The 26,510-nt window shown below is 47.2% G+C and overlaps 1 protein-coding gene across 3 annotated transcripts in view; it reads right to left on the reverse strand.

Annotated features, from left to right (window-relative positions):
• Positions 1-22,814, reverse strand: part of NKAIN4 (sodium/potassium transporting ATPase interacting 4) — a 52,244-nt gene extending 29,430 nt beyond the window's left edge. For all 3 annotated transcript variants that reach the window (XR_007907104.1, XM_051803151.1, XM_051803150.1), the window contains exon 1: positions 22,499-22,814. Coding sequence is in view for 2 of the 3 variants with exons in the window: in XM_051803151.1 (XP_051659111.1) it covers positions 22,499-22,552 (54 nt within the window). In the remaining variant the exon portion in view is untranslated. The remainder of the gene's footprint in view (positions 1-22,498) is intronic.
• Positions 22,815-26,510: the final 3,696 nt, after the last annotated feature.

Here is a 26,510-nt window from a genome sequence, read left to right on the forward strand (position 1 = left end):
CAGTCCTGGTCCCTCCAGTCCTGCTCAGAGAGGGCAGGGTCAGGGTTTGCCCTGATTTATCTTTCCCCACGTACTGAACCAAGCTGAATCCCTCTTGTTGAGCAAGGAAATGCCATCTCTCTCTGTGCTGCCAAGTTTCTGCAGAGTAATATCCTTGCTGTAGTGTTCCTTACAATGATTCACACTATTCTATTGAGAAAGCCTATTACTTTCCAGAGGCATTGGAAAGTAATTGTAAAGAGAAATTTCACAGATTGTGACACAGGTTTCAACACATTCAAAGCTGACAGGACCTTTCCATCAGGGAGGACAAATTTTTCTTCTTTATGGCTATTCTTATTAAAACCAGGATTCCCTCTGCTCCTCTTGCTTCTCTAGCCCACAGAACATTTTTACCTTTCATTCTTTAAATTAAATGATTTATTGCGATACTAAAATCAGAAGAGTTGTGGCAGAATTTTCTCTCCCGAAATAAACCACATTTCTGCTGATCTGAGTGAAACTGGAATAGCAAATGACCATGTGAAACAACTGTTAGCCAGGCAAACAACACAAGCCAAAGCTCTCTGTTGGGCCATCATTCATTTATACAGCTGGGAAAGATAAGAAAGGCAGAGAGAATGTTCTTCAGCTTACAGAGCCCTGTCACAGCTCACACACAGGGAGCAAAGAGAGGTTGGGACATGCTGAGGAGCATTACAGTATGAAAACTTCACCAGAGAGGGAAGCTATACCTGAGCTGCAGTGGAACATTGCCTGATGGACCCCACTGGAGAATAGGAAAATGAGTCTTAGAAAACATCTCAAAATGGGGAACAGTTTCTCCTTGGGGGGGTTGAATCCATTCCACTTGCATTCCAATGGCTCTGGCAGGACAGTGTCACTGGCAGGTGTTGATGCCAGCAGGACACACTGAGCTGGTGCAGCATGGGCTGGGGGTGCTTATTTAAATTCTAGTTCCTCAAATCTTTTCTATCCCCTCAACTCTGTCTTCTGTTGCTCCTGTCCTGCTGATAAAGCTGGAGAGTCCAACCTGTTCCCTTGTGCCCCCACACTGCTGAGGAGGAAGGGATGCTGATGAATAGTTAGTTACCTGTAATTCCTTAACTCCCTGCCCTTTATAGCCTACTATCAGAGCCATGTTATCAGCTAGATTTGCTCTTCTTAATTTATTAAGCTTTTAAAGCCTTTAATCTTATTTAGTTTGGATCTGTGTCTTTCACTGTGTTTCTGAAATCAATTGGGACACAAAAGAAAAAGTATCACTTTCAAGATATTGACAACTGGTACAGACGCAGAGAACCCAGTGGCAGGTACAGTCCTGCCTACACACACATCCATAGGTATCTGCTCCTGCAAGCAAACCTGCTTTTAACCTTTCCAAGTTCAGTTTTAATAGGAGATTCATTTTTAAAATTAAACGTTAGAAATAAATACACAAGCAAGCAATAGAGGGAACAAATGGGAAAGGCTGATCCCACTGCTGCAGCCAGGACTTAAGGGAGACACTCCTGCAAAAAAAGAAAACAAACTCAAAATGTTTTACCTGGAAATCCAGGCAATTTTCCACTTGGCCTATAAAAAAACAACCTGAAAACTCTCCTTTTTCTCCTTGTCTCTCACCAGTGTAAGGACACAGCCTCACAGACTGCTCTAGATCCTGCCCTGCTCTTGTTCAGGGGTGTATGCAGCAGCCTCAGACCCCCGTGTGCTTACATACAGCTTCAACTCGGACAAAATTGGCAACTTAACCCCCTGTATTTCCTTTCTCTCCAGCCTGAAGTGAGCGAGAGGCTCAGCTGCAGCCCTTGGTCCCCACCACACCGCTGGGATGTTCCGGGCTCCCGGCTGACTCCGATGCCTTGAATCAGCGTTTGGTTTCCTGCCAACCGGCTCTGCTTTTTAAGAAGATGCTCTTTCTTTGTCTGCTGTGCAAACACCCCCGGAGCAGCCAAGACTTTCACTGGAAAAGGTCACAGGTCTTTTCTTGAGGCAAAACTTGCACTGATTTCCTGAGGTATTTTGGCCATGTGATGGGATGGCTCGAGTTCAGGACAAAGCCCCAGTGCTGCTATTCCTGTGAGACATCATATAAGGATGAAAGTTTAAGTCCTTCTAGCTGAAACAGCAGGAAGAAATTAAAAAGTCTTCAATTGGATAATTTGAAAAAGATATCTATTTAGGTCTTGAACTCAAATATCTGCATTTTTGGTTCTTCCACACGGTTTAAGTTTGGCAATACTAAACACCTGTCTGCTTTTTATTTTTAATGTACTGGTATTACTATGATACATTATATAATTATACATATCTTTCTATACAATTGCTCTGCCTTTGTAAATGGTGGAACAATGCTAGTTCTAAAGAATCCTAAACCCAAGCTGCAGTGTGCTGAAACTATCAGCAGTGAGCAGAGAATTTCCTTCCGTGCCAGTGCTTATTCAAGGTGGAGAAGATTTCGTGGGTAGAAAAATAATTAAACAATAAGTCTGCTTTTACCACGGTGGCTGCATTTCTAAATAAATATGAGCGGTTGTAATAGCTCTTTAATTAAGTTTATCTGAAAAAGCAGGTCACTGAGCCACTGCTTCAACACCCCCAAACCGAGGGGCTCGTTCTGCGAGGTGCCACGTCCTTGTCTCTCCCAAAGTCAGCCTCTCACGTGTTAACTCCCGCTGCATTCATGAAATCTCATTTTTCTTCAGTAAGTGTTGTCAAGGAAACATTCCTCGGGGCCTTGTGAGCCACAGCTCCTTTCCCAGCATCCCTTGCCCAACCACAGAGGTCAAGAGACTAATTGCACAGGAGGTCTCTGTTTGTCACTTTGTCTCTCAGGCCGCTTTGGTCACTCTGGCCACTGGATACAATACACCCCATTCTCTGCTTCTTTGGTCTGTTTTCTCCCCAGAAGCTGCTGAAACCTCTTCTATTCACATAGACATTAGAGAGGCCTCCAACAGCAGGGCTGATACCCTTAAATCATTTATGTTTCTGAAGCAAACTGGTCAGTGTTCTGGCGTGGAGGACTGATCCCTGCCAAAGGGCCCCACGAGGCAGCAGGAAAAGTCCCCGTTGCTGGCATGACTCCACAGCAGGTCACTCCCTGGCTGCTTCTGAGGCATCACACTCCAGGAAACACAGCTTTCAGACTGCCCTGTGCCATAGCTGAGGATCAGGACTTCTCCCAGCCCGGCACCATCCTGTGCAAAACCTGGGTTACTCTTTCCCCTCTGAAGTGGTTGAGCACAACTTCCCTGCTGAAGCCTGGAGCATCCTGCTGTCAAACATCCCAGTGCTGAGCCCTCACCTCCTCATTCCCCCTGGCCTGGCACCTTTGAGCTCTGCATTCTCCCCTCCCAGAATCATTCTGTGTGTTGGCAATGATGCTCTCAGGAGTACCACTGCTGTGACCTTGATCCCTGAGCTTTCTGCTGCCAAAGCCTTTCAAAAATGTCCTAGCTGCGAGGATATGTCATTATTCAGTCCCACATGCCCAAATACTGCTTAGCATTCCAGGAAAGGCACAGTCCTGCTAAACATAAGGGATGAGACTGGCACTCAGCAGTGCAGAAGTCTGTTTGTTTGTGTCTGGGGTTGAGGCTCTGCCTTCAGAAGGACTGAGGTTTTCTAAGTACATCACAAAAAGCCACTAGTCCTGCTCAGCTGAAGACATGGGCCATGCACAAGCATTCATAGAATCATGGAGTCACTTAGGTTGGAAAAGGCCTCCAAGATCACAGAGTCCAACTGTTCCCTCAGCACTGCCAAGCCCACCTCTAAACCACATCTGCAAGTGCCACATGCACACATCTTTTAAATCCCTCCAGGAATGGTGACTCCACCACTGCCCTGGGCAGCCTGTTCCAATGCTTGACAGCCCTCTTGGTGAAGGAATTGTTCCTCACATCCAGTCTAAACCTCCTCCCCTGGAACAACAACCTGAGGCACACATCCACACAAATCTCTTAAGCCTTTTTACTCCAAGTGTTGGGTTGTGTCACAGAATTGGCAAAACAGCAGGAGCTGGCAGTACTTTTTCTAGCAAGGCACTACAGTCCCTGATCCCTGCCAGATGGCAAATCCACAACTGCCCTCTCCTGCTCCATAACCCTCTCAGGGGGGTGGTCAGCAGGACAGTGAATTAGCTGCTTGCACATAATGTTGCAGAGGGGAGAAGAGGTTGCCCAGCACTGACGTTCTGAATGGAGCTCAGAATACAGCTCCCAGGAAAAAGACTGCTTCCTAGGAGGAATGCTTCAGTAAAATGATTTCCCTGTAGTGCCTAAACTTCTCTCAAATCAAGGTCAGTCATGTGCCTGGTGAGGCTTGTGCTCTGTACACCCCACAGAGCCTCTGGCCTGTTTGGTTTTCCTGGATTCCACCTGCCCTTGGGGCTCAGATCTCAGGGATGCAGGGAGGTGCCTGTTCCCTGTGCTCCTGCCTGTGTCTCCTGGTGGTCCCTCAGCACTGAACGCTGCTGTGATTGCTGATTGCTGAGATTTAGCAATCAGGCTAAATTAATAAGCAGGTGCCTTTGTGATCCAGGCAAAAAAGGACCCTGACGAGAATGACAAATTTGTTTTATTTGTAACCTACGTCAACACTCAATCCTAAATTCCCCAAAGATAATTAAATTAATCTGTTATGCCCACAATGTTCCCCCCTGCCCCTTCTTCTCCCAGTATTTTTCTCCTCCCTCAGTTTCACAGCTCAGCTTTGGGGCTTCAGCTTTGTGATGGAGAGAAGGGGCACTGGGATGAAGGGGATGTGACTGTATTTGCAACAGACATAAAAATTAATGAGTTTCTTCAACAATTGCCTGACATTTTTGTCACCCAGATCCTCGTAAGGCACAGCCCTATCCCAGGCTCAGGCTCCACACTCACGGTTTTCCTTCACTTGTTGAAGGACTTGCCAGCCTATCTTAACCCATCTCATACTGATGATCATGGGCAAACATCCTTGCTGCTCCCCCAGACAGCATCCTGGCGTGGCAGAGAGCACTGGGGGAGGAACCACTCTCACCAGTAGCACAAATTTCCTCATTGAGTGAAATAATATATATTAGAGACATGCCATTAACTCACCAGCCATTTTGCACCAGAGATCTGCTGCTGTTATGAACCCATCCAAACTCTATGAAGGCTGTGAGGCAGAGCAGTGCTGGAGATCAGCAGGAATTTAATTTTCTAATAGAGAGATTTATTCCCTACCAACGGGGCATTATATTCCATGATCCCTGCCTCTGCTCAGCCACGAAGCCTTTCCAAAGTTTGGGCTCATTCACATGACAGAGATGCAGAGAAAAAACCTGAAAATATTTGAAAGTTAATCAATGGGTTGTTGGACTTAGGGAATATACTCTATATCCTCTGGACCTGCTATCCCAAGCATCCTCTGCTTAGCTCACAGAGCCAGCTCTGCTGCTGGAGGGAGCTGCCACTGAAGGCTCAAGGCTGCACTGAAGCACTGTTTGGGCCAGGACTGCCCAGCCTGTCTCCTCCTGATGCAGCTCTCTGGAGTCTCCTGGAGACTGGAGACTACAGACTGGAGCAGCAGTTTGGGAACATCTTGGAGATTCCCATAAACTCTCAAGTGTACTAGAAAGAATTAAAATTAATTAGAGGTTGGATTAAAACTCACAGTGTGTATAAAGCCCATGAGATACCAGCTGGACTCACCCAGTTTAGACAAAATTCTGGCTATCTTTGCTATTTTATAGGCACTTACTGCAAACTGCAATTTTATTTTGGCACTGGTTACCTCAGGGTTGAATTGTGGCCTTAAATATACCACTGGCAATTTCCCAAAGGGAGCAATAACTCTTGCCTCAGGCTCAAAGAGTGAAACTCAGTTTTTCTTCTGTCCTGTCCACACACAGCCAAGGCTCACTGTGTCCAAGTGACACCAAGAACATTCCCTGTCTTTGGCTTTATGAACAAATTCATTGGTGTCCCCTGCCAGTCTAATTCACTGCTGGCACCTGCAGCACTTTCTCTTCAGGAAGGGTCAGCTGTGGCCTGAGTTACAAAAACGCCCCTCTGAAGGCAAAACACCCGCAGAAAGCCACTTGAAGTCATTTTGCTCATCCAACAGAAGATAAGGATGAAAGTTTCTTGGTGGCCTCGTAGCACAACCAGCAAAGCCCCAATCCCTGCACAGGGCTGTGTCCGAGCAGCCCTCACTCCACAGGATGCTCCCAGTAAATGGGATGAATGATCTCTGTGATCTCTGTGCTGCTGGACTTTTGTGAAATCTCCCCAGGGCCTTGCTAGCCAAAGCTCCCTGCTCTCCCCTTTGCTTGATGGTCCCTCTCCACCCACCCTCCACCCTCCCTGTCCCTCTCCAGCCGGCTCAGCGCCCGCTCTCCCCCAGCTCCTTCCCGCACATGGCACTGGGAGCTCGAGCAGCTGATCCCCTTAATTAGGTCACAAATAGATCACGTGTAAAACACTTGCACCAGCCAGATCCTCTGAAGGAAAAACATGCAAGCCCTGCAACTGGGCTAAAAGCTCGAGAGAGGAAGGATGCCAAAGCTGAAATAACTCTTCAAAACTTTGTCTGTAGGAACCCTGCTTCAGTTTCTGCTCGACAGCTGGGTCCCTGCTCCCTGACTCTGGAGCTAAGTGGTAGCACTGCTTTAATTTCCTCTTGCTTCTGCTGCAATGCCAGATTGCTTGGATATTCGTAAACAGAAGGAGTTTAATGAAAATTATAATTAGAGCCCTGCGGTGCTCTTGCAGGTCGCCTTTACACTGGGCTGCCTATTTACATTACAAATCAGGCTGGTGTCACTGCAGAGTCTACAGCAAGAGAGGAGAATTTTATTAAAAGGGAAGCGCAGGGTGGGTGAGAAATAGGGGAGAGAGAAAATGATATTGTTATTATTAATAATCTAGGAAATTGGGATCTGCCATGGTCTTGCTGCAACTCTGCTCCTTGAAGGAAAGCCCATCGTAACCAGCCTGAAGCAGTAGGGGACAGAGCACAGCCAACCGGAAAATTCCACTGGTAATTACTGTACAAACGGGCCTGTTCTCATAAAACAAGGCTTTCTCACCCCCACCAGGACACAGAGAAGTGCTCTTAGCACTTCTGCTTCCTAATACCTAGCTGTGAAGTTGTGGGGGCCAGGAAGAGACAACACGTGAAGCCAAAAGCGATGCATTTCCCATTATTTTACAGCTTTTCCTTCCCACCTGCCAGCAGCCCCACGTGATGCCTTCTGCCCCCCTGTAATGCCATGAGCAGCAGCTCCTTGGGAGACACAGAAGCCCTCGCTGACTGAAGGTCTGGAGCATCTGCTGGCTTGAGGCACAGTGACAGTCCAGCTGCAGTCATGTGCTGAAGGGCTCTGTAAACTCTGGGTTTGACAGAGCAGGAGAAAAGATCCCACGGGAACAACAGGGAGGCATCTGGGAATTGATGCACTGACACCCAGCCTGGCTCTCACACATGGCAGCACAAACTAGTGTTATCCCAAACATGGATGAGCCTCCTGGGGTTGATTCTGCTCCTGCTCCTTCAAGCGAAGCCCTTCAGCACAGTTGTTAACTGTCCTCCCATCTATATAGTGAAATTAGGAATAACACCCTCATTTTACACACAGGATAGCTGGAGACTTGGGTCATATTTGTAAAATCTTCGGGAATATTTCACGCTGATCATCCTGCATCGGCACAAACCACATCTGCTCTGCAAAAGTGTTTTTCTGGATGCTCACCTGCCCTGTGGTGGCAAAAAGAGGTGGCATTTTAGGTTAGGAACCTCCTGTCATGGTTACAGCACCAGCCCAAACCTCTCACCTTTCCCACCACTGTCACATTCTCAACAGGGAGGTGAACTCGCCCTGCTCCTGTGCCTGCATCCCTCCAAATTCATCCCTAGTGATGCTCTGAACAACCGCCTGCAATGCCCAGCAATGGATGCTGAGCCAGACCCCCCCTCCTGCCCACCTCCACTGCCAATCCCACCTCACCCTCTGCAGCCTGGGGACGTAACTTTGGTCTGACAAGCAGCTGGGAATTCAGGACAGAGCAGATGAGTACTGTGAATATTGGCTTTATATATCAAAACCTCCCCAGGAGACTTTTGCAAGTTGTGGCAATATGCAGAAAGTTTTCAGGCAAATGAGCAACTGGAGGTATTTTAGGAGTTGGGCTGCAAACAGGCCAAGTTGTTTGTTTGCATTTCATCCACGCTATCATCGTATAAAGTGACAGCTGAGTTTTAATCACTACTAGTAACACTGATGTTTGTGCTTTGCCCAAAAAAAACCCAACTGAAACATAAAAATATGCTTATTTCAGTTAAAAAAAGGACAAAAGAAAAACTTCCTTTGAAAAACTACAGTTGAAAAAACATGCAGCCATTTTTTCAGCAGAAAAATAAATGTCAGTGAATAAATACTGCACAACTCTCCCCTAATGAATGTACCAGGAAACTTCCAGGCCTGTCATCAGAGCATGAACTGAAAAAGAACTGGGAAGAAAGTAGTATTTTGGACAAGAAAAACATTTAGCAGTTCAGCTTCTGGTTCCAGTGAAATGTTTTTGACAGGAAGAGTTTTAAATTGGAACAAACAAGAAAACAACTATTTTGTTCAAAGCAGGGACTGTTGGAGGCTTTTGGGGCATTGCAGGAATTTTCCAATAACCACAATCCCCACAAACAATCTTGTTCTATGAAGTGGGCAGAAAATAAATCAATCACTATTGATTTTCATCTTCTGATTGCTTCTCTGGAAGAAAATCAGTCCTACTTAAGTAATTGAATAATTACCTTAGTAATTACAGGTAAAAAAACTTAGCTTCCCTTGCCTCCCTCGAGACATGTAAACCAGGGATATTTCAGCTTTCCAGCCATTTTAGGAGGCAAAGTCAATTTTATATGATCAAAGATGATTTATGAGCTGTCACCCCTCTCTCAGGAGTCACCAGCACGCTGGGCACGGCCCCAGCAGTGCAGTGCCTGCTGCTTACAGAGGTGAGGAAGGCTGACCACCTCCTGGGCTTCTTCCTCAGCTGTAACCTCCCCACAAGCAATGCAGGCTGGAGAGCAGAGATCCAGCTCTATTTCTCTTAAGTCAATAAAAGCAAGAAAACAGAGACACACAAAGTGCTCCAACGGATTAATGGAGTGAATATCCGAGGATGGAGGTGGCAAAAAGTTTAGACACAATCTGAGGCTGAAGATCAGCCTCTCTCACGGGGTGACGAAGGAGCTTGGGAACTGCAATCTGCTCTGGGCAGTCATTGAAAGGTAAGAGCACAGCTCTGCTACAAACCAGTCTGAGTGCTGGAAATCAGGGCTCTGGGGTGGAGAGTCGGACTCACAGTGTGATTGGCTGTGGGGAAGTCACTAAGCCTGTGGTTTTCTGATGGTCACCGTCCCCTCCACTACTGAGTTTTCTGCTCTACCTGAGAGGAGTTCAGTGAAACCATAGATTCTCACTGGGGATCTATTAGCAATGCAGAATCATGCTAAAAAGATGCAAAGGTTTAACAAGGTCTCCCATTTGTACTGATGGCATTGACCATCTCACTTTTGGTGCAAAAACTTTTGTTTTTGCTCTTCAGTCCAAGTCGATGATGAAATGAGACCCGTGACGTTCACTTTGATGGAGGCGAGCTGCTGGCTTTCCAACAGGGTAAGTAAGGATTCAGTGCCTTTTAAAAAGCATTATTTTTAAAGGAAAGCCCTTTTGAGTGAGGGCTAGAATGGGGTTATTTTCCACATGACCAAGCACCAAAAGGAAAGCGGCAGCCTGGTCCATGCTCTTATCACCCTCCCTGAGTCACCCACTGGATAGATTTGTCACAAGGTGAAATAAGAGCAACCCCTCAATTTATTATCATTTTCTACTTGTCCTCCTTAATGCAGTTCCTGCCAGGATGAGTTTGCTGTGGGAAAGTGGAATGAAACCAGGCCTTTCAGTCTGCTGCTAAATGGGACTGGGGGGAGGCTTCCAGGGGGGAGGGAAAAATCTTCCTCATTAGAAGGGGAAAATGTGCAACGCAGAGTTTTCATCGGATGCTGCCCAGCCTCCCAATTAGGGTGGCTGGGACAAACAGTGGTGTTATTATATGTAACTATTTATCCAGTGTCGCTCAGCCATTGTTTATTTCATGAGCATAATTTATCTCCTCTGTTGTGCTACCCAATTTGTTTGCATTTTCAGTCCAGTCGAGTGTCTCTCTTTCATTGTATACATCTTTTGGCCTCCCACCAACCAGCTCTCCAAGTAAGTTTCCAGGAGTGTCACACAATGGCCAGGCCCCTCCTGCGCTTCATTTTTCGCATGACATTTGTGTCCCCTTATTTCTGTGCTGCCCCTGCCCCTCCCCTGCTGACTTGCAGCTCCTCAATGGCTCATGGTTTATTCAACAGCAAAGCTGAATTTCTCTTTTCCTTCTCCCCCTTTTAAAATAGAGGCTGGTCAATAGATGCCACTTCGGCAGCTCTGGAGAACAAAGTTCACTTGCAGCGAATCTTTAGCAGTTGTGTCTCCACAGGGCAAGAGTTTGGTGATCCTGCAGGGGCTGAACCCCAACCCACAGGCAGCAGCTCACCCACGGGGCACTCACAGACTCTTGCATCTCCTCCAGCCATGGAAGGGGACAAAAACTTGCCCTCTATTAGCTTGTGACACCAAACCTTCATCCACACATCACCCTACCTGCCCGCTGCTATCACCCCTTGGAGGTGTGAGATGATTCCTCATCCCTGGAACAATGACATCTTTGGTTTGTTCCTACTCCAGACTTTCTGACCATTTATTTTTTTTCAAGTCTTTTGATCTTCTTGCTTGCAGGTCTGACTGCAAGGATTAGCTAAAATAGAAAAGTGCTAATCCACATTATGGAAATTCAAATTCTTGCTGCTCCATTAAGTAATTTCAAGGAAGTTTGATCTGGCAAGACTCTGAGGTGACTCCAGACAGTTATAACAATATCTGTGTATCACCTCTTCCACCAGCATGGTGACACTGCAGCAGGAAGAAGCAGCACTTTCCTCCTCATCATAGCAGGCTCCATCCCTATTTCTGATGGGGTCCAAAAAAAACCCCATTGAGCTCTCAGTCCGGGCTACAACTGAACATGGGATTTACTGCTCCATTCTTTTGACTCTGCCAGGGTTGAGTTTCCAGGATTTCTGCTAGAAAAAAGGCACAGTATCTCGGCACTGAACCCTGGAGCTCCATCTGAAATGCAGATTGAAACTTGTTTGGACTTGTGTCCAAAACTGTGAGTGAGGAACTTTACATGGCCAAGGGAGCCTCCATGAGGAAAACTTGGCAGCCATGAAACCTGGGATACGCCTCATGCAAGGAAAACATCCTTTGGTTGAGTGATCTGCAGAGGAGTTTACTGCCCCTCCACCTCCTGTCACTATGAGCTGCCTCAGAAATTCATCGTACTTTAAATGATTCACTCAAGTATCCATTCAGTCCCAGTTCATAGATTGCAGAGCCTTTATTACACAGCCATATATTTAACACTGGGATAGTTCTCAGCAGTTCTAACAGCCCTGCCATCTAAGGAATAAAACAAAGAGCCATTATTCATCAGAAGGGAGACACGGTCTTTATTGTCTGAAGCTATGGTAGAGTTTTTATATCACCCTATCTATTCTTTCACGCTGTCACACAATTCAGCTTTAAGCTGTTTCAGTGGCAGCCCTGGAAGCCCAAATGCTGTAGCTTCTCCCAGCTTACTGCCCAGCTAATGCTGTGTCGAACTGACAGCAGGACTGATCCCGAGCTCACAGAAGCAGGAAGGTTAACCTTTCCAGAAGAGCTGGAGGTAGACACTAGTCTCTGGCTAGGTCAGGAATAAAAGCTATGCAGGGTTATTTAAAGACATGAAGAAGCCCAGCTATAAGGATGGGCTGTGGATGGATGAATGTGCACTTTGGGCACTGATTATATCCAGAGGATCTGGGGTTTGGCTGTGGTCTGATGGCAGAGCTGTGCAGACTGTGGGACCCAAGGACACACTGAGCTGTGCACACCTGCTGTCCCAACCTCCCTGCAGCCCTCCCAAACAGTCATGGTTTTCTTGTTGGATCTCTGTCCAGCATGGAGCTGAAAGCAGCAGCCTGGTTCTCTGGATCTAGACATCTGGGGACTAAAACCTTGAGATGTACTCAGCACAAACCACCTTCTACCCTGCCTAGCATCTGCCTGACTTCCTCTGTACCTCTGGGAAAAGCAGGTCAGATTTTGGGCCAGAAGACTTCTTCTGTGTGCAAACAAGCCTGTTAAATGAAAATGAAGTAGCAGCAATCACAGAACCAACTACATCATGGTCTCCTCAGGCTTCAAGAGCATTTGAGAGTCTGCCCGTGTCAGCACAAGGGGGAAGAACAGATCCTTCTGAGAAGGTGCCATGCAGGGGCTCTCACCAGCTGTTGGCAGAGAGGCAGACCCCTCTTTCCCTTGGATGTCTCAGCTCAAAATAATGAGATGGGAAACCTGAAGACCCAAAATCTTAAGAAGTGTCAGACATTTGAAAAAGAATTGCCCTTTCCCAGCTTTTTACTTTGTTTTAAGGCTGGCAATCACATCCCCAATTGCTCATGCTCACTTCTCTCCACATGCTCAGACAGCAAAGGGCACATAACAGCCTGTGAACTCCCATCACACTTCTCCCAGCACCCGCTCTACTCCCTGCTGAACAGCCAGCAATCTCCCAGGCTAATTAGCCAAACGGTATTCTGCACATATTTAGCATTTCTGAGTAATTAGGATAATCAGATTTCTCCCCTAATTCTGTACATATACAATCTAAGCAGGTGTATTGCCTTTCCCACAATGGTATCACAAAAAGTGTGTTGTCTCTGGAGCCAGGGATGCCAGACGCCTGTCAGAGCCCATTCCCATCTCCCACATGGAAACCTGCTGCTAACGGATTACCAGCAGCCATGGGGAATTAGGAACTGGGTCTGATTTGGCAAAGCAACCAATAGTTCCAATATTCATGCAAGTTATCTAAATGCCCAGCCTTCAAACCATCCTCCAGGGAAGAGCTGCGGGAGAAGTTGTTTTGCTCTGTAAAACAGGAGGTGTTTGGGTACTGGAGAGTTTCTGGGAGTCTGCCCAAGGCTCAGGACTCAGGTCTTGGTCATTCTCCACAAGGTTAATCAGCTCCTGGGCCTGGATTTTATCTTTGCAAACCTGTGAGCTGGGAAGCACATATCTGTGGTCTGTGCCTCTTCCAAAGTCCCTAAATGAAGGTCCAAACCAGCCAGGCCAGGCCAGCTCTTTCTTGTCCTGTTGAGGTGGGTCTTTGGTTCAAGAGTTTTTCCTCCATCCAGCTTCACTCAGTAATTCCTTCTCAGGGAAGCAGAAAAGTCTGTTTTAAGTGCTGCTGTGTAGGCCCTAGTCCTCGGAGCAGGTCCTTTGGATGTGGTGCTTCCACCAAAGTGGGACTGTTTCACTCTTAATGGAGTATCAGGGGTCCAGCAGCTCTGAAAAGAGGAAAGGATGCTCCCAAGTCCCACAGTATGGAGTTAGGCACTCCTGAATATCAGGACCATAACAGAAATATTAAGCAAAGACCCTGCCACATTCCCTCCACAAAAAGCCCATCCATCTGCTGAGCTTTGTGCAGGGGAGAAGTTTTGCTTGTAGGCCTTAGAGTAGAACCCAACATAAAGAAGCCATTTGTAACGTGCAGGGCAATGCTCTTATAGTACTGTAGAATAATGCACAAACCTCCTAAATATGAACAAACCCGAGTAAGGCTGGGATTTAGATTCCTCCTGATCTCCAGGTAGGTCAACCATGCTGGTACTGAGATTGAGCTCTGGTTGCTAGAGAGGTAATTTTTGGGTGGAGCTGAAGGGAGACAGTGACAAACTGTTAATTGTGGTGAGGCTGTTTATCCATGATGGATGAGCACACCACACACAGCACTCCATGCAAGGCTACACTCAATATTTTATAAGTTGTATGTGGATAGTAAAATGCTCCATCCCCTTCTTTGGTGTCCTCTATCTCACCTTCCCTGTTCAGATGAAAAGGTGCTCACAGATGAACTATCCCCAGAGAACAGCTCTTGGAAAACATAAATCAGCACCAACTGCTTTAATGGGTCCAAGGCTGTTGTCAGGGTCACCACAGACACAAGGCAGGTCCCTGTTCCCCAGAGATGTGTCACAGGAGACATCTTCCCAAGCTTTGTACATTTGCTTTGTATATTCCTCTGAGCACCTGGATTCATTTTTTATTAAGTGCATTTAGGACTTCAGGAGAAGTGAAACCCAACTGTCCTCAGTAATGTTCAATTCTTGTTCTTTCATATCTTCGACCAGGTGTCTGACTGCCCGAGTGCTCACTCATGAAGGGCAGAGTCTGTCCTCTGTCATTCTGACCTTAGGTCAGTGATGTCCCAGGTCACTCAGGGATGGCACAATTACATGGAAAGAGAGTTGGAGAACTGTGCTGAGGAAAGAGATTGTGTCACAGAGCATTGTCCTAGACCTGGAGACCGAGCTCTTGTGGACAGCTCTGGGGGATGTGAGGTGGAGCGAGCTGGGATGAGGATGCTCCAGGCATTCCATATCCAGGGATCTCAGCAGTGGGACCCTCAGCTGTGTTTTTGTCTACTCTGAGGGCAGCACAATGGGGAGCAAGTCTGTGTAAGGGGGTGCCCCCAAGTGCAGAAAGAGCCTGAGGTTGGTCCCACACACACACAGTGAGCCCTGACCCATCACTGTGCAGTGAGATGGCCTGAAGCTGAAACAGGGAGGGCAACTTGTGCTCCCACACTTCTGAACATCAGGGCCGGGGTGGACATCTGTGTGCTTGCTCCATTGGTGCAGAAAAAATATGATGATGATCCTGCTTTTCTTGAGTTTTGAGCATTGGAGGAAAAAAATGAAAAAAGAAAGAAAAGGGGGAAGCAAACTGATATTTTGCTGGCCTGAGAGAGCCCAGGGAGCAGGTGGGAACCTGCCTGCAGGGCTGGCCAGTGCTGAAAGGTGGCAAAGGAAGCTGGCTCAGGGACAGCAGCTCCTGATGTCTGCCTCCCTCGAGCAGGTGATGAAGACAAGCTGTTGCCTCGATTCCCACAGTATATTTTCATTAAGCCCAGGCAGATGGCAGCGGAGGTCACTGCTTCCACACCATCATCCTTTCAGCTGAGAGGTGTCAGGGAATCTGACATCTCAATTACTAAACCTAGATTCGACCAAACAACACCCAGGACGATGGGGGGAGGGGGATCAGAAAAGCTGTGCTCCTAATTTCCAAGAATCCTCACCTTTGAGAGAAAATCTGGGACGTGCTTTTCCCTGATAAACAACATATTTGTGTCTAATGTCCTGACACAGAAGCAGCTGTGCTGAGAATGAGCCACAGACACCAAGAAAACGGCAATTAAGTCCTCGTGGAAAATAGACCAAAAAGCAGCCCTTGGAAAAGACAGTTGATGTTAATGAGCTACAGCAAAGTCAAGGCAGGAGATATTGATCTTGCCCCAGCAGAAAGCTGCTGCTCGCTCTTCTCTAGTCTGCGAAGCCTCTGAGCTAAATAAAACTTCAGTTCTTCACAAGGACTCTCAGATGGGGGCCCAGGGCTCGGCTAAGCCAGGAGGAGCCAGAGCAACACCAACACTGACTTTTCTGTGTTCAATGTGAGACAGTTCCAACCTGCTGGTGAGAAGCAGCACTTCTGCTGAAGCGCCATCTCAGAGATTTCTGCCAGATATTTCAATCAGTTCAGTTTTTCTCCTCCCTACTATTACTACCTACTTCCCTATTACTACTCTACTACTACTGATTCCCTACTTTTTACTACTATTAATCCTTATTTTTGCCATCCCTACTATTACTGCTGGCAAGAAGACAAAATAAAATTCTGACACTTACCAATAAATAAGCAAAGCAGAAGTTGTTTATTATTATTCTGAAATCTCATGAACTTTAAGGTAATATTATGACTCTGGAATGATTATGAAATATCTCAGATTCACATTGCCACAGGGCATTTATTCATTGAGTTTCCTTCCACAACAAAAATACCCAAAACCACTGGCCTGAGAGCAGATGAGTCACCACAACACAGCACCACCCTGCAGCAATACCCAAACCTGTGCTTTCTCTTTCAGCACTTTCCCCCTTAAACCTCACCATGAGCTGGGTTTGGGGAAGACATCATGATGTCAGAGATACTTGGAAGATGAGAATGTCCAGAGTCCACAACTCCAATGAAAAAAAAAACAAACCAATTTGTTTTTAGAGAGAATTTTTGATTTTTTTGGAAGTGTTTTCAAGCTTCTGTAAAAGTTCAAAATATTTGGGCTTTGGCACAATAAACACCCCCATCATTTTCAGCAAACATTGCCAAATGCTGGAGTATTTTCATTTTTTTTTTGTGCAGAAATGTAATTTTTTCCCTCCTCCTGTTCTGAACATAGGGAGAGGGAGAAAAATATACTGCTTTTGAAACAAAAATTTTCACTGGGTTGAAAAACTCTCTTTCTACAAAACTTAAACACAGAGACACAACCTGTGCAGCTGGGTGTGCTCATCACATCTACTGCAGCCCAGAAGGAGTGGGGACAAAGGGAACTCCACAAGCATAAGGACATTAAATCACAAATTATCCCTAGTTTTTGTTTGGGCTTTTTTGTTTGTTTTTTTTTTAAATAAGAAAGAAAAGTTCAATCCTACTGACCTCAGACCCAATGTTTTGTTAATGGGAAAGGGAATGCTACAGCTGGGGCACTTGCTGCTCGTTAGATCATACGCGTTTTCTTAAGTGCTCAAAAAGCAACGGGCTAGTCCAGGGTTTTCCTGGAGGAAAAGCGATCACAATCTGGCCTTTGTTATCCAGTTTGTTCTCCAAGAGTTCATACTTTCGGGCCCCTGGCGCAGAGTCTTGGAAGAGCTCCATTTTGCACCCCAGCCAAAATGATCCGAGTTTCCATATATTATTAGCACACAATGGAGCAACGTCAGCTCCCTTAACCCCACACCAGCCAGGGGGAGAGGGTCCCCCTCGGGGAAAACCAGTTCCTTCTCTTCTTGTAGGGCTCTGGTGCTTGGAAAGAGGAAAAAGGAGAAGGCAAAGGAGCAGAGAGTGGCCGGGAGAAGTCAGAGAGTGGTCAACAAACATCCTGTGTCAGCTGAAACAAAGCCCCACTTCTCCAGGGAGAGCTGACTTCAACACCACCCTGCCCTCAGTTGTTTTTTGGCTTGGCTTTGGCCAAATTTCATTCCTGGTCTGAATGGGTTTGGTTAGAGGACAGTTCCTGTGAGTCATCTGCAATCTCCACCACCGCGATGGGAAGCGCGGATGTGGGCAGCCGGGGGATCTGCAACGGGGCACAGTTGAAACACAGCCCCCAAGCTGCTCCTCCCTTTTGCTGCAGTGTACTGACTCCAGCTGCTCAGGAAAAAGGTGGGGAAAAAAAAAAAAAAAAGAAAAATCTCACGCAAAAATTCATCTTTTTGTAAGAAAATCTCCACCGCTTTAAAATTAAAAATGTTTGCCAGCACAGCAAACATTTGCCAGCACATTTTTGATTTTTCGCCAAAATATTCTGGCCAAAACTTGGGAGAAAAACTCAGGATTGTCTATGGAAAGCAGATACTTCTCATGAAAATATTCATTTAGTCAAATCCCCAGGTTTCTACTGAAAGTCAGCTTCAGTGGAAAATGCTGACAAGCTCTATTATTGGCACAGCTTTAATTTTCCTTTGTCTGGAACAGACACGGAGAAGACAGCATCTGTCAAACGTACTCTTCAGACTTACGTTATTATTTAGCCTGGAGTATTGTTCAAGGACTTCAGGAAAGGTTTGAGCCATCACAGTGCTGGGTGCTGTGCATATCCACGAAAGATAGCCCCTTCCCTAGAGGGATTACAATTTAAGCACAAACCATGGAGAAGATAAACAGCTGGGGAGAGCACAAGGTAATTTTGGAGGGGTCTTGAACAGCATGATGAGCAAAGGGATGCTGTGCTTCCCCTTGCACCTGCTCTTCCCTCCAAGGCTTTGTGCTCGGCCAAACCGCAGCTGTGCGGGCTCACAGCTCCCTCAGGAGACTCTGAGACTCTGCCCCAGCTCCAGAGGCAGCTGTAGAGGAGGGCAGAGATGGGTCCTGCTCTCCTCTCTCAGCCTCCAGTTCAAAATATCCCTGGGGTAGAGGAGAAAACCAAGCAAGTCATCCCTACAGTCCCCCAGACATCACAATCCTGCTTGTCCTTTCCCCTGGGCAGGAAGATGCTCTGCCACCCTCCCTCTTGCAGCCCATGTGTGCTGATCAATCGAGGCACAGAACCAGAGAATGGTTTGGGTTGGAAGGGACCTTAAAGTTCTTCTTTTTCCAACCCCCCTGCCATGGCCAGGGACACCTTCCACTAGGCCAGGTTGTTCCAGCTTTGTCCAGCCTGGCCTAAAACCCTTGCAGGGATGGGGCAGCCACAGCTTCTCTGGGCAAACCTGTGCCAGGGCCTCACCACCCTCACAGGGAAGAATTTCTTACCAGTAACCAGTCTAAACTCACTCTCTTTCAAATTAAAGCTATTCCCTCTTGTCCCACCACTACATACCCTTGTAAAACATCCCTCTATTCCACCTATTTTAACTAGTCCACCTATTCTAACTCGCACTTTTTTGTTTGCCCACATCCTGCCTTCTGCCCTCACCCCCCACGTGCTCTGCATCACTTCATGTCTCGATCAAACCAACACAATCGCTTTAACTACAAGAGAGTAGTTAGAGAAGGATCTGTGCTGGCTTCAAATGGCTTCCAGAACTGGTCACCCCCTTCTGTAAGAGATTAAAAAGGAATCACTGAGAAAAGAGCGAGGCAGAAAGAGAGCATGAGAAAATAAATAAATAAAGGTATATAGTTACTTTTGGTTAGTCTCAGTGTGCAGCCCCGTCCCAGGGCGCCTTGTTCTGTGCTCATTTGAAGTATTAGTCACTTTTTCCATTAGAAGCTGTTATTCTAGAGGGATTTATAATGTATCTGTGAAATTGTCTCCAGGCTTTCCTTGGCATCTGAGCTCTCAATCCACGGACAGAATGTAAAGAAACTACAGTTGTTTGATTTATTGGGACAGGGCACGGGGAGGGAGGGAGTTTTTCCATGCTCAGTGGAAATAAATTCACATAGTGCCTCCGGTGCACAATCACTTACTGCTCCAGAAAATACACCGTTTGGGTGCAATCTCACGCTGGCAGAGAGAAAAGAAGCAAATCAATGATTATTTAATACCTCCCTGCCTGAGACCCAGCCCTGGTTTGTGGTTTCTCACCATGAGCCACCCAGTCCACAGTCCTGCTGGGTGCAACAGTCTGTCATACCACTCAAGTTCGGAAACCCTGTCCTTGGCAAACCTTTTTCAACCTTAGTTTCTGTAAGGGATATTTCTTAACTCACTACAGAGGCTCCCTGATAGAGTCATGATTATTTCCTGGGGAGGCCTAGGGCTCATTTAAGCTTTGCTCTCAATATACATCTGCCCAAAGCCTGGGAGGGATGAGAAAGGGCTGGTGATCTGCTGTAGGTAACACCAGCACCTGGATGGCAGAGGTGTTCAGGCAAAGCAAGAATGCAGAGGTGACAACTCCCTTGGGATTCACAAACTCTGGGAAAACACCCCATCACCTTGCTGACTCCACGTCATCCAAGGCTGAGGACAAGCCTGTTTGCAGGGTGGCCCTGAACTGGGTCAACTTTCACCCAAAATTCTGCTGGAGGTAGGATTGGACTGGGAAAAAGGGAAGGATTAGGGACAGCACTGCACACCAGGACCAGAGGGAGGGAGAGCCAGAACCTTCTTGCAGCTTCCCTGCAGGACCGATCATCAAAGCACGAGCCTAACGTGGACGCTCGATGGAAACAATAACCTAAAATTGGAACACGGCAAATTATTTATTCAAACTACAGCCTTCCCTCCCCCCTTGATTAGCAAACCGCTGGGGAGTCAGCCCTGATTTTCTTCAGACAGATGCATACGCTCTCCTCCTCTCTGCGCCACGAGGCTCAGCCAGTGGGGGGCTGAGGATCTCGTTGGTATTCGCATTGTGTAGCAGCTCCTTGAATTCACACGTTGTCGTTCTGCTCTCCGGCTGGATCACAAACTTTTTCTTTGGGAACACACACTGCAGTGATGAATATGTTTGTTTTCTGCCTTTTTTCTTTCCCCACAGGAAAACATTTAGACTGCAGTGTGCAAACACTTCCCCACACACTCACTCAACTGCCTGCACCTAATAATAAAGCAATTTCTATGAAGAACTGCAACTCAAATCTCTAATTTGAGTTTTTGGAGGGGTTGTTTCAGGTTTCCGTTCAGCAATTATAAAAAGCCCCACTGAAGCTCTGAGGAACAGACATGAGAACATGCAATGGAACTCAGGGGTGTGCTGTAGAACTGAAGTGGGAGATCCCAGCACTGAAATCCTCTCCCCATTTAAGTCAGAGGCAAAACATCCACAGAAGAGACAGGATTTCACCCCTGGAACTTCAGTAGTGGGAGACACGGAGCTTGGCAACAAACAGGGAAGACTGTGAAGGGTTCAAAGTATCAAATGAAGCCGAGTAGAGACATGAGAGGAACAAAGGAAGTTCACGTCATTATAATTTATTGATGATCTTGGCCTGATCACTTCAGTGTTTTGTCTCAGCAGAGCCCACCCTGAGCAGCAGCGAGTCCTGCACGTCACTTGGCTGTATGGATGTGGGAGTGATGTGATGATTTACAGACAAACTTTGCTTAATAAAATAATAAAGGAAATTAAAAAGCACCATGCTGAATCTCACCCTCACCCAAGCACTTGCTGGGAACTGGCCAGGATCTCCTGACCTCGCCCCCACCGGAGCGCAGCTCCAGAAATTCCCTCACCATAGTTCACATTTTTCCAGCTCTACCAATTCACCCAGCAAGTGCCATGGGAAATTGCTAGGGCCGAGGCATCCAAACTTGCTTAAGAATGAGCCAAGCTGATTCTTTTCTTCAAGGAGGAGGGTCTTAAGGAAAATAAAATGCTGGGGGTTCTTTGTCCCTGTATCTTGGATACAAGAAAACTCCCACGCTTGTCAGAAAGCAGAACAGCACCAGCAGCTCCTGGCTTCTTCTCTTTTTTATTTTTATTTTCTTTTACCCCAGTGTGTTGAGTATGTGCCTTAAAGCAGGATGACATAGTGATGGGTTTAAGAGACAGTGAGTGTTGAGATGCCAATTTCTAATGTAATACAGAGTACAGCTTCTTTCTTCTGTGATCACGGGTGAAAAATCAAAAGAAATAATCCAGGAGACTAAACACACTCCCCAGCCATTCAGCTCGCTCATAAATGTGCCAAGCAAGACGCTTTGTGCAAGAAAACCCCACCACTTCCATTCTGCATTTTGTTTAACTACGAGTCAAATCTTCCACCCGCATCTTCCGATTGTGCCATTCAGAGTTCACCGGGGTGCATTCCCACCCTCTTCCCCTTCAGTTTGAGGCTGATGGTTATCATTTCAAAACTAGCAGGCTCCCAGTTTTCCTCTCCCACCTTCAGCCCAGTGCCGTCCTTGCACAGAAAACACTGCGCCGTCACAGTACCCAACTCCAAAACAAAGAGTTTTAACCAGACTCACCCCCTTGGCACCAGCAAACTATTCAACAGAACTTCGCAGGAAGTCTGCCCTTTCCTGCACGCTGCTAATGCTCCAAAATACAGCGAATTCGGGAGAAGTAAATGAAATTAAACACCTAGCTGCTGTCATTTCCTTTTTAAGGCTGGAGGAGCCCTGCAGCCCATTAGCTATTGACAAGAAGGGGACCCTCCAGATCCAGGCTGGATGCGCAGACACTCAGGGAACAACCAGACCTTTGTTTATCATCTGTGCACATGTCAGGAGGAGCAGGAACCCCTCTGCCCACCAGGGACCGAGCCGTGCCCCCCAGGGTCCACACTCTCCGCACACTGAGAAGTTTATTCCTACATAAATATATGTATATTATTAAGCACATTTTATCCAAGCACTTCATCCCGGCGGAGTTTGAAAGAATTCCTTCCAAACCAACACAAACCTCAGCAGGGTGGGATGCAGGCGTGCAGGGGGGGACGCGGGTGGACCTTTTCTTGCAACTGGACATGCAAGAGGCTGAAGGTATCGGTGGGTTTTGGCACGTATGAAGTTTGGTTTGGTTTGCAACATCGCCACCGAGCCGCCGGGACTCCTCTCACAGAGCGATTTTCTTTTTTTTTTTTTTCAGTTGTATTTTGTAAGTACAAACTTATTAATTGAAAAAGACTTTTTTTTTTTTTTTATGAGTTTTAAGCACCAGTAAATCACCCCGGCGCAGCAAAGCGTCCCCGGAGCGCACCCCGACATCCCTCCTCCGAGCCGAAGTTGCGGAGGGAGCGGAGCCCTGCCCGGGGCAGCACCGAGACCCTGGAGGGGGGCTTTTGTTCCCGGCTCCATCCCGGCGAGCCGAACCCCCATTCTCCGCCGCGTCCCCCCGAACCCCGAGCGCCTCCACTCACCAGCTGCAAAGTGCAGAGGAAGATGAGGGTGCAGCGGCCGGTGCAGCATCCCATGGTCCCCGAGCGGCGGGGGCAGGGCAGGGGCAGCCCGGTGGCCGCGGCCCCGCCGCCGCCCTGGGGCTCTGGGCTGCCCGGTCCGGCAGCGAGGCGGGCACGGAGATCTGTCTGTCGGTCGGTCGGTCGGTCGGTCGGTCTGTCGGTCGGTCGGTCGGTGTCGGCTGCCGGAGCCCCTCCGGGAGCCGGGGTGGAGGCAAGTGGGGCCACAGCTTAAAAGGGCAACGCTCCGGCGGCGCTGCCGTCCCGGAGGCTGGGCGGGCTGGCGGGGCGGGGGCTGCCGCCGCCGCCGGGATGCGCCCCCCGGGCCCCCGCAGGCGCGCTGGGATGCTCCGGTCCCGGCACCCGGCCCTCCCCCGGGAGGAGGGAGCAGGTCCTGTTCCCCCGGGCAGGGCGGCCCCTCGTTTTCCCTCTGGTGGGACGCGGTGGTGGTCTGTGCTGGGGAAGAGCGCTGTGCTGGTCAGGCAAGGTGTGTGTACAGGACACACGGCTTATAGAGCTCCTCTCCTCTTTCCACAAGTGCCCATCACCTTCCTCCGCAGGCAGGTGCTGGTATGTTAAACCTGAATGTTAGGAAGACTAGAATGAACCTAAAATACAGCGGTTCTTCCCTTAAAATTTGTCAGCGAGAGTGCACATGGAAGACTCAGAAAGGGGGGATAAGACAAGGAATTCTTGGATATGCACATTTGTGGGTATTTTGAAATATATATGGAGGCTTGGAATGAATCCCAGTAGCAGAGGGATGTAGGAGAACATCTCTCTGCTTCCAAGAAGAGTTTCTACCTGAGCACCATTTACACACCACTCGCTGTACCCTGCATCTGCAGAACAGCAAGTCAGTCTAATTGTGAAGAGTAGAGCAAATCCACAATCACACAACCACCTCCTTTACATGCCTGAGTCCTTCCCATCGTCCCCTCCCGAAGGAGAAGCAGGATCCAGAAGACATGGATCATGCCAGCCCTCCCTGCCACACACGTTCCTGGCTGGCCCGAGGAGCAGGTCACACACCACACATTGTGACTGGGACAGACTTGTTGCTAAGCTCAGCACGACAGGATAAGAAGCTTTGGGAGAGCCTCATCTCATGACGAGGTTGTGTCTTTGCAATCTCCGGTGGCTCCAGTGTCTGCATGACAGTTCCTTCTGTCACCTCTGGCTGCTCCTTCTTCCTCTGAAGCACGTCAGGGTTTTGCCTCTGCCTCCAAAGCAGTGTGTGACTTCTCACCATCAGCAACCAGCTTCACTTTCCTTTTAAATAGGCACTGATCACTGCTTATTGCAGTGGGGTGAGAAGGAGATGGCAGCTGAAATCATGAAAGCTTTATCATTTTACCCAAGGAGAGCATTGCCTGACTATACCCTAAGGAAGGAGGATTAGTCCTCCAGTGCTAGGAATGTTTAAAACCTTATATTCACAACATTATTGTTATTCCCGTCAGCCACAGGGAGAAACAGAACAAACAAACAAACGTACTCTGAATAACTGAGATTAGGAGGCAGACTCTGAATTGATCACAAATCCTACTGGTTTTAAATGGTAAAATATATTGATTATGTGACCTGTGCACTGTGCATAATCAAGGCATCAACTAATGCAGTCAGATACAATAAAACACATTTTATTATAGGTGAAAGGAAAACACCCGGAGAAGAAACCAATTTATTTCACCTGGAAAACTGTGGACTGAAGACGCTTTAGCAGTATTTGTATTCCTAGGAATATGGGGTTTGGATGGAAAAGGCAACAAAGATCAGTTTATTCTTTAAAGAATGCAGATAAAACATTCCTTACAAACTGCACAGGGAGGTCTCACTCAGCACCGTAGGGTCAGACAACCTGACATCAGAATTAAAACAGGAGCTCAAGCTGGCCGAAAGCAGGCTGGGGTTGGGCTAGTTTTGTTATATGCTCTGGAAACTGCTGGGAACAGCATGGGAAAGGCTGGGATACAGCCGTGCAGGTTCGTACCTGGCCTTTGTGCCAGTTCTTAAGGTTTTCTGCATCTCTTGTTCTGCCTCCCGCTTCTAAAAACCTCCCGTAGGCATTGTGATTTTCCAGCTCAGTTGTACTGCAAAGGAGACACGGTGTGAAACAGCAAAAGGTATTGCTGCTGAAATGATAAGTTTGACTTAAACAGGATTTTTTCCACCTGCACTTTTATCTTAATAAGCCATGCAGGAAGCAACTACGTGTTGGCTGGGACTCCACATGCATCTGAAGGAAAACACACTGACTGTCCTTAGATTTTTAAGAGGAGTAAAACCACAGGAATATCGCAACCTATATTTCAAAGAGAGACTTAAAACTGCCAGAGCCTGATCTTATAATCTTCATTCGTATGATTTCTTATCTGTGTTGGTGTAGCAGGTGGCCTGCACACAAAGGGGATCCACCTTGAAGCATCCAAGCAGCTTCACTGGTTTCAGCAGGGCTACTCACATGTTAAAATTTGGACACTTGCTTCTACTGTGGTCTCCTACCCCTTTTGATTATGGAACCAGTGGAAGTGCATTGAGATTGAATCTCCTGACAACAGATTTGGTTTTTTGATGACTCTTTACAGGCTGACTAAAAAGCCTCCTGCAGACCACCAGAAAATCCTTTATTTCCATCAGATCAAAAATTAACTTAGCTGAATTTGGGCCTAAGTGAATAAAACACGTAGAACTTAGATGATAATTAGTTTAATTAGCAAGTGGGTTAACAAGGTACCATTGAATGAGGCGGCCATCCCTGATGGGCAGTATATCACCAGTGATCCCCACTGTGCCACTATGCAGTGGCACTTGGCATGGCCACAGCAGCTGCCAGCATCTCCTAAAAATTGTGTGAAGTCCTGACCAGATGAATTCCTGCACGAGTGCTGCAGGACCACACATCTACCCTGAAAGTGTAATTCATAAAACCCACTACAGCTTTAACTTAGCAAAAAAAGAAAAAAAGCCAAAATTGCTCACTGTCTTGAATTTTTTGTTGCCTGGAGTGTAACCTCTCCCTCAGCTTTTGATGGATGAAATGTTGCTTCAAGAGTTCAGTCTGAATGTCAAGAAGGTTTTCTCCTGATTAAGGGCTTCTGGATGGGTTCTGAGGAATTCTTAGCATGGATATTGATACACAGGGATATGTGTACACAGAGTAAGGCAATTGCAGGCAGTTCCATCCCTTGCCATCACGAGAGGACCAAGAAAAGGGAATTGTTGTTGCATGGATCCAGCTGCATTTTTAGGGGTGATTAACCTTAGACAACTGGACCTTGTTATCACTTGTTTCTGGCCAATTACATCAAAATTACTTCGAGAAGTCCCAGGTTTACTTTAGGAGAAATCAAAAAACAAAGTTAGCAAGCTTGAAACAAAGCAGCAGTATCTTGCCACAGCTTGTTCTCTCATATCTGCAGCCTCCTTGCTCTGACAGATCAAGATGAGCAATAGAGGCTAAAAGTATTAGCTGGGGACATGTCTCTTCACAGCCCAAACCCTGTAATTGTCACAGCTGCTGAAAGCTGTAGATGGTCTTACATCCCACAGTACCATGGGGTGCATTATTCCACTCAGTTCATTTACATCCACCTCCTCTCCATTTTAATAATGTCACCTGGTGCCTTTACAGATGTCTGATCAAACACAGCCTTTCCATGACACATCCAAAAGGCAAAGCGTGCCTGTCCCAGTGCTCTAGGAGCTCATCAGCCAGCCCTCTCCCCTCCTCCAGGGCAGACAGCAGCCTTCCCAAGATGGTCTGTCACATCCTATTTCTCTGTCACAATCAGAAGTAAAACCCACTGCCAGCTGCCTGAGTGATGTTGGCTGTGCACTGAGCACAGCAGGATTTCCTGGGGACACATTCAAAATGATCCACTGGAAAGTCTTCACGTAAGAGGTGGGTGAGCTGTAAAGCTTTCAGCCACAGGACACTGTGGATGCTTAAAATGTGTGTGGGTACCAATGGGTT

This window comes from Manacus candei, unplaced genomic scaffold (assembly GCF_025592945.1).
Source record: "Manacus candei isolate 608988 ecotype Guabito, Panama unplaced genomic scaffold, ASM2559294v1 h1tg000057l, whole genome shotgun sequence".
NCBI lineage: Eukaryota > Metazoa > Chordata > Aves > Passeriformes > Pipridae > Manacus > Manacus candei.